The sequence below is a fragment of the Schistocerca cancellata genome, chromosome 8 (genome assembly GCF_023864275.1).
Source record: "Schistocerca cancellata isolate TAMUIC-IGC-003103 chromosome 8, iqSchCanc2.1, whole genome shotgun sequence".
NCBI classification, from domain to species: Eukaryota; Metazoa; Arthropoda; class Insecta; order Orthoptera; family Acrididae; genus Schistocerca; species Schistocerca cancellata.
Window position 1 is genome coordinate 268,336,020 of NC_064633.1, and position 12,091 is coordinate 268,348,110.

Genomic DNA, 12,091 nt, shown 5'->3' on the forward strand with positions numbered 1-12,091 from the left:
AGTTGATGTTTTAGAAACTAAATTTATTGTTTTAGAAAATGAGTTCATTGCTGAGTCAGTGAAGCAGTCAGAGAGTGTTGATGACATCAGAGTTGAACAGAAGGCTGTTGCGGAAAAACTGTGTGACTCGGGAGCTCCAACCCAACAAAATGTCACCAGTTTAAACCAAAAAATTTTAAATGCAGAAAACAATATGCAAACTAACGTAACTGTTTTAGGTCAAAAATTTCAGCAGTTCAGGAAGTTTGTATTAACGTAAATCTGAGTGCAAACAATGGTATTACATATCCCAACACTCCTATCAAAAGTTTTCCATCAGATAATTTACATCCTGTGGATTATCTGCACCACTGCAGAGACAGCTTTGTGTCAGGCGTGAAAGACAATCAAAAAATTAAATTTATTAAAAGAGTCCTTGAGGGCAAAGCTCTGCCATGGGTAAATTTAAATTTAAGTCAGTGGGAAACATATCAGAGTTTTGAGAAAAGCTTTTTTAACAAATTTTGGTTGGAATCAGAACAGGGGAGAATCAAAAGTGAATTTTTGAATGTCCTGATTACAGGAATAGGGATGACACTTTCAAAGAGTTTTTTAAGAACCACCTTAAAAAATTAGCACAGCTTGACAAACCATTTGACAAAGTGACCTTGATTGATCCACTTGAAAGGAGATTACCAGAAAGATTGCTAATTACAGAAACAGAGGTAATGGTAACTTCCATCAGGATCAAAGTGTCAATAGAGGAAGAAATTCTGAACAGCAACAGGATAGGAATAATGGGAATAACCACTGGCATTTTAATAGAAGAAACAATCATAGAAGTAACTACTCGGGAAATGGCACTTTGCCTCAATGAAGGTCCACAGTTTTGGGATGAGGAAACATAACAAGCACGGGATCCATAAGTTACACTTCCAATTAGACAGTAATAACAGTGTTTTTGATATGGCACATTTATCTGAAATTGAACAGAAAGAATATCAGATTTCACATTTATATTTTGACGAAAATTTTTGGGATACTATGTTTAATTATGGTGTTTTAAGTGCTAATCACAAACCAGAATGTGAGAGTAGTGAGAATTTTGGTGTAGTATGTACTAATGATTTCTTCTCATGGGTGAAAAATAGTGTTGTTGATGTATGTAAATCAGGTGATGACTGTATAGGATCTGGACTAGTTGATATTTTTTATGTAGATGTGAATGAGACCTGTGAGGTAACAGAGGTTGCTAAGTCTGAGGCTGATGGCTTATTGAAAATAAAGGTAGGTAAGGTAAGTGACTTTTATTTGTTGTCTACATCAAACATGTGATCAGAGACAATCAGAATAAAAGAGAATATTTTATTCCATTTAAATCTTAATCCAGAGATGAAATTAAAGGCATATTAAATTTTCTGAAAAGAAAGGTAGGGACTGCAAAACAAATTCACCGAGGCTGAAGTTTCTCTGTCCACCCTGCAGTCACACTTCCAATAAAAGCTGACCTTAGTGTAATTGTTGTATAAAGAAGTGGTGCATTACCTGCAGAAGTCAGGGTCAAAGAATAATCCTGTGGAACATTCTCTAGTATTTCTACATTTGCAGGAGCATTCATGTGAATCCCACACTTTGCTATTCTGCTGACTTTTACATTTCTTTTCCTCATCTGTATTTTGGCATGCACAGGCACACTCATTGGGTACATATTTCTGTAATTTGTTGCAGTCCTAGAAGCACAGAAAATACAATGAATATTTGTTACATCAACTTTAGTTAACAAAAGACAGGCCATTACAAACATGCCAAGGTAATATAGTCTGTTTGGAAAGTGAAGAGTGAGCAGTTATGTCCCAACTCTCTCAACCACATCATGTCACAAGGAACACATACAGACAGTTTCACAAAGTTTAAAAGTGTGCCAACACACATGCAGACATGCCTAGGTAATTTTTATTTTCCACTAAAGACATTAACACTATACAGAATTATTAACTGACATAACAAGTGGAAAAAACACCCATGAATAGAATTCACATAAATTAACACATGCTTTGCACTGCTGTCCTACCAGATAGTGATTCTTAATCCTCCTGTATGGCAGTAGTTGTGTTCTGCCAGGAAAGATCACAACTTGCTCTTCACAAAAAAAACTATAATAAACATTAAATGTGGAATTTGTTATTTTATACACAATTGTCACAATTAATGCTACAGTTGAAAATGGGTTCCAAACATTTTCTTTCTGCAAAAGTTAAAATATTATAATGAAATTAGGAGAGTACCTTTGAATAATTTTGTTTCTATTAATGTAAATTAAAGTAAAACTTGAGCAGATTCATGAGTGTTGTCCTGCCAACAGAAAGAAAACACTACCCATCACAACATATCTCGCCCTTTTTATTGTACCATACTTCTCTCTCTCTCTCTCTCTCTCTCTCTCTCTCTCTCTCTCTCTCTCTCTCTCTCTCTCTATCTATCTATCTATCTATCTATCTATCTATCAATCTATCTATCTCTGTTTCTATCCCCCCTCTCTCTCTATATCTCTCTACCTAATTATCTCCACTCATTTCTTTTTATCCCATACTGGAGCTACACTGAAGGGCCAAAGAAACTAGTGCACCTGCCTAATATCATGTAGGCCCCAGTAAGCATGCAGAACTGCCACAACACAATGTGGCAAGGACTCAAGTAATGTCTGAAGTAGTGCTGGAGAAAATAGATGCCATGAATCATACAGGGCTGTCCATAAAACCATAAGAGTGCAAGGAGTGGAACCTCTTCTGAACAGTATGTTGCAAGGCATCCCAGATATGCTCAATATGCTCAATAATGTTCATGTCTCTGGAGTTTGGGGGCCAGTGGAAATGTTTAAACTCAGAAGAGCATCCCAGAGCCACTCTGTAGTAATTCTGGATGTGTGAGCTGTTGCATTGTCCCACTGGAATTGCTCAAGGCCATCAGAATGCACAATGGACGTGAATTGATGCAGGTGATCAGAAAATATGCTTATGTACATGTCACCTGTCAGAGTCATATCTAGACATATCAGGGGTCCCATATCACTCCAACAGCACACGCCTCACACTGTTACAGAGCCTCCACCAGCTTCAACAGTCCCTTGCTGACATGTATTCATGTGGTTGTCTCCATACCCATACACAGCCAGCTACTCAACATGATTTGAAGTGAGACTCCTACGAGCAGACAACATGTTTCCAGTCATCAACACTTCTATGTCAGTGTCGACAGGCCCAGGCAAGATGAAAGTTTTGTGTCGTGCAGTCATCAAGGGTACACGAGTGGGCCTTCGGCTCCAAAAACCCATGTTGATGATGTTTTGTTGAATGGTTCACTTACTGCCACTTGCTAATGGCACAGAATTGAAACCTACAGCAATCTGCAGAAGAGTTGCACTTCTGTCATGCTAAATGATTCCCTTCAGTCATTGTTGGTCTGTTCTTGTAGGATTTTTTTTCTGGATGCTGCGATGTTTTACCAGATTCCTGATATTCATGATACACTTGTGAAATGGTCATAAGGGAAAATCCCCACTTCAGAGCTACCTCAGAGATACTGTGTCCCATCACTCACATGCTGACTATAAAAGCATGTTCAAACTCCCTTAAATCTTGATAACCTGCCATTGTAACAACAGTAAATGATCTAACAACTACACCAGACACTTGTTGTCTTATATAGGTGGTGCCGACCGCAGCACCATATTCTGCCTGTTTATATATATTTGTATTTGAATACGCTTGCCTATACCAGTTTCTTTGGCACTTCAGTGTATATTTATATCAAGACAGATTACAGTCCCTTAAAGTCACTTATTTTACAGATTTCAAATAACAGTATTAAGTGGATTTTATTTTATTCATACCTTCTCTTTAATTATACAGCTGCACTTGCATTTAAGGTGCCGTTCCACAGCAACAACTTCTTTACGGTGCTGCTGTAAAAATTTTCCACCTCTGAATTCTGTAATGTAGACCTGTAATGATACAATATTTATATAGATTTTTATTTGTCAGTGATTACATGTTTGCTGTAAAACAAACTCTTTGTGGGACAAGAGCTATGCAGCAGGCTCAGAATACAAGAATTGTTTTATTTCTTTGCCACTTGTTTGTGATTAAATTTCAGAAAAAATCAAACAAGTATTCTGCATGTTGCAGTGCAGCAATACTGCATTTCAGATTTTGTTGTTACTTACGTGGCAACTTCAGCTGTGATATGATTTTTTTTTTTTTTTTTTTTTTTATACAAACTGTAAGCAAGTAAGATTCAGTCCAGGCTTTCATTTGCTGTAGATTATATCACACCTGTGGGTTTTTTTAAATGTTCTTTTCATTTTACTTGTGGATTATTATATATTAATTTGTACAGATACGTTATAATCTTAAGTCTTGACATTCTTTTTAATTTTTTGCAAATTTTGAACAAGTTCTACCAATGTCCCATACTAAATTCTTTCAGTTTTATTCTAAGTGAGATGGGCGGAGATGACAAACCTCTGGTCACTTTATTTGTACTTGTTGACAAAGGCGGAATATTAAGTGGGTCCCATTTCATTACCCTCCAGCAGCTTATAGCTATTTGTGAATTTTTCATTAAAAGTCTTTTATGTTACTAATTGTCTCAGTTAAAAAGCAGGTCAATTCACTTGAAAACACAATGCGTTCATAATTTTATATTCTGGGCCACGTATTTTCCTTTTCTACATTTTTGTGACATTTAACAGAAATTTATAGTTTATGTTAAATGTCTTCCATTACATGTATTACTTCTTTGTATACATAACAATATCTGACGCATCTGTGTCAATTTTTGGTCTTTTTTATTCACCATTATCTCATTATGGACAATTATAATGCAGTTAACATAACCAGAAGGAACTTTTTTTCTTTTTCACCTGAAAATTTACTATTTCACTGTCTGTTGGTTGACAGCTGAGCAGGCTGTGTCTGCAACACCCTCCACATCTTTCAATCCGCATACATGGTGTGTCAACGACCTCAAATGGATTGTTATTCTGGTAGAGCTGCACTATCTGGAGCTCAGGTTCACACACTGCTAGTTTAGCATGCTGTATTGCCTCTGTAAAAAGAAAATTAATTCCTTAGCATGAATTAAATTCCAAAAATAGAAAACTTGTGTAATGAGAGAGAGAGAGATAACCTTAATACTATAGTAATAAAACATTATAAATCACTTATTATATTTGTACTCCCTACATTTACATGATTTTATTAAGAAATCAATATTTTTAATATTTATATAGACTACTGTCACTTCACTATGTATCACCAATACATAATTCTAGTCTAATTTTAAAATCAAACAGTATGCAGATATTTATTGTGATCTCCCTGATAATCCCCATGAGCCTCCAATGTGCCATCTATCAGATGATGTAATACTGTACTAGTTTTGAAGAAACATTGCATGATAGGAAATGCTACTGAATTTTTTTCATCAAGAGGCTCATACGAACACAAATTGGTACCTATATGAAGATGGTATCTGTTCTTTCGGACATGTCTGAAAGAACAGATACTATCTTCATATAGTTAAGGATAACTGGCTATTGACCTTCTTCTTCTATGCTGGATGCACATGCATTGCCCGAACTCTTATGGGACTCAGTAAGATGGTCTGCGGTGAGTAAAGAGTGTAATGGGCAGGGGCACTAGGAATGTAGTGTGTGGACATTAAGTTGGGAATGTGGGTCTCACGGAGAGCATGCAAGGGATAAATCCCAGCAGTCACCTTATCCTCTGTGCCTCAGTGGCTCAGATGGATAGAGCACCTGCCATGTAAGCAGGAGATCCTGGGTTCAAGTCCCAGTTGGGGCACACATTTTCAACTGCTCCTCTTGATGTATATCAACACCTGTCAATAGCTTAGGGTCTTGATTTAATTATCATTTCAAATGGGTACCAGTTGAACCAGCATATTATGTTAAAATTCAGAGAAGGCCAGAAATTTGAAAGCTGAGAGAACAATGTGTACAGGGTCTTAAAGAAACAAGACTCAAGGTTGGATTCTCTAAGGCAGAGGATAAGTTTTCAGAAAGTGAGCCTAAGCTTCCATTTTACCATACAGGTAAGAAATTCCCCACAGTATGTGTACAAGAATGCAAAGAAACTTATAAATAGTGCCAGTGAGTGCCTCTTAGTAGGTATGAAAGAGGCAAGGAGACAGAGAGAACTATGCTACATTCTTGCCAATCTGGACCTCAGCAGTCTGGCCTCTCAGTAATATGACCGAAGCCTCTAGTCCCTCAAACAGAAATGATGCATGCACTAATGAATTCTCATGTGTAAAAATGTTGTTAGTTAATTACAATCTTAAATAATGCAATACATGTTTGAAATTGTGTCTTTTGTTGCAGTTCAGTATCATGGCTTCCAAAAGGAAACCTATTATGCTAGACCTAAAGCCAAAACTGGAGACAAGTATAACTGACCTTCTTTGCAGAAAGCCATTACTGCTGTGTACAATGATGTACAAGCAATAATAAAACTGTAAAGCAATGTGTATCACAGGGCTCAGTATTGGGACCTCTACTTTTCCTTCTGTATATTAATGACTTGAGCCTGAATGTAGATGCACCCAAAATAATAATATTTGCTGATGACAACTGTACTCCTCAAAGGGGAGAACACAGAGGCTGTGCGAAAAGCTGTGAAATTAGCCACTGAACAACTCAGCAACTGGGCTAAAATCAACAGATTAACTATCAATACCAAAAAGACAGCTTCCATGAACTTTCACACAACACAAAATGCAAATTCCTCTCAGCCACTTGTCACTGTAAATAACCAGCCAATAGATACTGAGCCTGTTTTCAAATTCCTAGGTCTATGGGTTCAAGATAACCTAAAATGGAATACACATACAGGAAAGGTAAATGCCAGTACTGGCTGTTGAGTGTACTGAAATCATGTGCTAGCCTGAAAACAGTAACCAGCGCATACTATGCTTACATACAAGCCCACCTAAAATATGGTGTGATATTCTGGGCAAATTCTCCAACTGCCCTGAGTACATTCAAAATCCAGAAGAGAGCAATGGCAGTAATGGCCAAATAACAATAAAATTATTATTATTATTATTATTATTATTATTATTATCATCAAAGGAACAAAACACTTGGAGTACAATACTGCACCCAACACCAAGTACTTTATGTTGTAACATTGAACAGCCACAGTGTCAGAAGTTTATTTATTTTTTTTATTTTATTTTTTATTTATTTATTTCGTATTCCATTAATCCGTATTGTGATAAATCACAAGGATGTGGAATGAGTCATGATTACATACAACAGATATAATACACATATATAAAATGACAAAAATGTACCATAAGATTATGAATAAGTTTGTAGGTTAAAATCAAATCAAAGGTATAGCTCAAGTAATATAAAACAATACCTAAAAAGGAAATATAGTACATTTTCCAAATTAAACAAATAATACACATATATAAAATGACAAAAATGTACCATAAGATTATGAATAAGTTTGTAGGTTAAAATCAAATCAAAGGTATAGCTCAAGTAATATAAAACAATACCTAAAAAGGAAATATAGTACATTTTCCAAATTAAACAGTTAATGTGATCTATAGCAAACAAATTTTTATCAGTATAAAAAATCATTGCTTTATCTGTAGATACTCATCAAGAGAATAGAAGGAATTTACCATTAGGTATTCTCTCAATTTACATTTAAAAGTAGGTAAGACATTAATGTGATCTTTAATACCTGATGGAAGGGAGTTGAAAATTTTTGTGGCTGAATAATGAACACCTTTCTGAACAAGACTTAAATGTTTCAGATCCCTGTGTAGATCATTTTTAGACCTAGTATTATGATAATGACATTCACTATTAGTTTTAAAAAGAGATAGGTTGTTAGAAACAAAAATCATCAAAGAAAATATGAATTGAGAGGTAAGTGTTAATATTTGTAACTTATGAAACAGACTTCTGCAAGAATATCTTGGATGAACACCACTCATGATTCTAACAGCTCTCTTCTGTGCAGTAAATATTTTTTTGGCTAAAGGCTTGTTGCCCCAAAATATTATGCCATACGACATGATAGAATGAAAATAACCAAAGTAGGCAGCTTTAGTAGCGTCCTCATCACCAATGGGGGTGATTACACGCAGAGCGTAAGTTGCCACACTGAGCCTTCTATGTAGGTCTAAGATATGCTCAGACCAGTTCAGCTTGCCATCAATTAGAATGCCCAAGAACTTAGATGATTCACAGTGTAGTATATTTTGGTTACCACAGTTTAAGTGGCATACTTCATTTTCTTGTTGAGATGTGTGAAATTGCATATACTGAGTTTTCTGAATGTTTAGAGTTAGTCCGTTGCACTTAAACCAGTGTAGGATGTCAACGAGTACAGCATTACATTTATTTTCTAGGTCACTGTTAGTTCGACTTTCAAGCAGAATAGTGGTGTCATCGGCAAAAAGAGTAAATTTACACTCGGTGTCTGTGCAAAGTGGGAGATCATTGATGAAGATAAGGAAAAGCAAAGGTCCTAGGATGGACCCCTGAGGCACACCACACTTTAATGTGCCCCAATCAGAAGAAATGGGACTATCATTGGCACCATTAATTATCACCTTCTGTTTTCTGTTTTGCAGATATGATTCTATCCATCTACCAATGCTACCTCGCAAGCCATAAAAATTAGCCTTATGTAAGAGAATGTTGTGGTCCACACAGTCAAAGGCCTTAGACAAGTCACAAAAAATTCCAATAGGTGACATTTTATTATTTATTGACTCTAAAATTTCATTTGTGAGAGAAAAAATAGCCTGCTCAGTTGATCTACCTTTTTGGAAACCAAACTGGTTTCTGTTGAGTATGTTGTGGCTGTTAAGATGTTCTACAATTCTTGTATACATTAGTTTCTCTAATACTTTTGAGAAACTACTTAGTAGTGATATTGGACGGTAGTTAGATAAATTAGTTTTGTCACCCTTCTTGAAAAGTGGTTTCACAACGGCAAGCTTTAATCTCTCTGGGACAACACCTTGCTGGATAGACTCATTAAAAATGTGACACAGGACTTGACATATGTGGTCACTACAATGCTTCAGTATTTTTGGTGAAATGTTGTCAATACCAGTGGAATTTTTATTTTTTAAGGCCTTGATGGTATTTTTAACTTCAGTAATAGTAACTGGGGCAATACAAATTGGGTCATATGTGTTAGGGTTAGCTCTGTGTAATAAATGCATAGCAGCATTTAAGGAACCGTTACAACCTACTTGTTCTGCTGCAGTTATGAAGTGATTGTTGAATATGTTGGAAACTGTTACAGGATTATGAATAACCTCATCCTTATAGCTTATCTCTGTGGTAATAACATTCTTGTTACTCTTGCCACACTCTCTCTTTATAACATTCCAAACTGCTTTTATTTTGTTCTCAGATTTATCAATTTCAGACTTAATATACAGGCTCTTGGATTTGTTTATCACCCTTTTTAAAATTTTACAATATAACTTAAAATGAGACCTTTCAAGGGGATCATTTGATACTCTTAGTGAGGCATGTAACTCCCTCTTATTCCTGCAAGAAATTTTTATACCTCCAGTAATCCATGGTTTACTGGAAGAAACCTCATTGTTCTTTCTGACAGTTTTTTTTGGGAAAGCCATTTCAAATACAGATATAAATTCATTTAAAAAAAGGTTAAATTTATCATTAACATCTGATGTGCTGTACACTGGCTCCCAATCTATCTGTGACAAATAGTCGTTAAAGGCAGACACAGTTTCAGTGTTTATACATCTATAGGACCTATAGGTGTGGGAGATTTTATTGCACAAACTGATGTTATTTACTTTCAGAAGTTGTCCATCATGGTCAGACAGGCCATAAATTACTTTGCTCACACTAGCACTGTTGACTCTATTCTTGTCAATGAAAATATTATCTAGAAGGCTCTCGCAATTTTCTGTAACTCTAGTGGGCTGCTTCCACAAGGAGGGATTCACAATAGCACTGAAGTAGAGAACACTAGTTGTAGAATACATTAATATACGGCCTCCTGGGTGAACATACTGTAAGAAAGTAAATATAAGTATTGCACAGGTTCCAACACAATGGGCTTATATTGGGTTGTTGTGCCAATGGCACAGCACTTGCCGTGCTGTCTGTCCACGTTGTGAGGCAACCTCTCTATGCTTGCATTTCCATTGCATGCTGTTCGATTATGCATGCTCACACTATAGGTTTACAACAGAAAGAATGACATACAAATGTTTTAAACACTGTGACTGAAATAAAACTTGAAGCATAGAGTAGTTCCTATACAAACTGATGCAATAATTTGAAAAGAAATATCGTTGCTAATTATAAAGTTTATAGCCCATACAATCTGCTGCAATTACTTACTGTCAGAGCAGTGACAACACAAGTTGTACTACTTGTGATGGGTTGCCATCTTTAATTCTTTGTTTGTTGTCCTCGGTGTCAACATACAGTGTTGCTACACTGGCTGAAAAATGGGTTGTGGAATTACAACACTGACTACTTTAAATGATGTAGCTAACAGGTGCACATTTGCATTTCACACTACTTTACTTTCACTGTTCACAAGCCCCCCAATAATACACAGTAATATGTGGCCAGTGCACTATTGTTTTAACTTTCCATAAGACTCATTAATAGTTTGCAGGCGAACCTCCACATACTGCTACAATAGTTTACTATTGAACATCTACGAGCAGTAAAAACCTAACCACAAAGTTCACAGTTCTTGAAGAATGGAAAGGTATGTATGGAGCAGACACTGTCATTGTTTTAACACATGGCCTAATTGTGTTACACTTATTTCACGGATGCATTGTTGTTGATCTAACCAATACAGGTTCCTTGTCTGAAACTCGGCCGCGAACTGACTGTCTCAGGATCAAAAATTGTGCCCTTATATATCCTCATAATATTAGGTACTGAAACTACACATTGTTTGAAGTTAAATTTACAGAAATTACAATTAAAACTTAACTCAGTAAACTAACTGAATACATTGAAAGATTCCATCTTTTTAACAGTTTCTTCTACTACAAGGGTTAAGCCAAATTATTTGTTTAAATGGTGAAGTTAACAGTTACACAAACAATACTTTTGACAAAACTGTTAATTACTTTGGAATTAATTAAAGGCTGGCTTTGCTATCATGTTTTCAAATAGAGCCATATAAAAACTTAAATAATGATAGTGTTTCATCTTTCAAACGTTTATAATTATAATAGAATTTATATTTGTTTATAAGTCAACAATAGAATTTAAGTTACAAAACAATTACTGATTTTGCCCTATAGTGAAAGATACTAACTAGGAATAGTCAAAATAAATTAGAAAATCAATTACATACCTAACACCAAGCACAAAATTAGATCTGGTGTTATATTCTTTAAAACTGAGAGCCAACCTTTCTCTTTTATGGAAATGCAGATTATACTCACGTATGTTAATGGTAATTAGTTTAAAATGAAAAAAATGAATTTTTAGGAGGCAGATAGGAAAACAAGAGGGGAAGAAAAAATATCCCAACTTGCTTTGTCACATAGTGACATTAATGTTAAAACATTTTCATTTTGGTGCTTCAGATTTATTTTATCTTGGACAGTACCAAGCAACTTTCCTTGTCCAGTGAGATTAATGTAACATTGTACAACAATTCTAAATGGAAGAAAATGTTACTGCCTGATTCTGATTATTAGCTGGACTATTGATTCTAAGACTTTTATATATTAACATCCAGAAAGACATTCTAGTAGGGCCTAATGTTGTTTGTAAGCACATAGATGTAATAAACATGATCTGACCAAATACTTGACGACCAACTTAAATGTACAACAGTGAGGCAAACTGCGTGAAATATATGACAATAACAGAAGTTACAAGGACCTAACGACAGAAGAGAAAGCAGCATTCAATGATCAGCTGTGGTGAAAAAAAGTTTAAGAAGGTGGTATTGTCATGCATCTTTTGCCTCACGGAAAAAGTGTTAATAACAATGTAATAAAAAAATCTATCACTTTTTGAAACATTTTGCATTTT

General features: G+C 35.5%; 1 protein-coding gene and 1 non-coding gene across 2 annotated transcripts in view; one reads left to right on the plus strand and one right to left on the minus strand.

Annotated features, from left to right (window-relative positions):
• LOC126095506 (uncharacterized) overlaps positions 1-12,091 on the minus strand; it is a 71,668-nt gene that overhangs the window by 4,414 nt on the left and 55,163 nt on the right. The window contains exons 3-5 of the mRNA XM_049910292.1: positions 4,901-5,085; positions 3,869-3,979; positions 1,525-1,709 (exon numbers count right to left, since the gene is read on the minus strand). Of these exons, the coding sequence (XP_049766249.1) occupies positions 1,525-1,709; positions 3,869-3,979; positions 4,901-5,085 (481 nt within the window). The remainder of the gene's footprint in view (positions 1-1,524; positions 1,710-3,868; positions 3,980-4,900; positions 5,086-12,091) is intronic.
• Positions 5,770-5,843, plus strand: Trnat-ugu (transfer RNA threonine (anticodon UGU)). The gene has a single exon. It is a non-coding gene; the product is annotated as a tRNA-Thr (tRNA).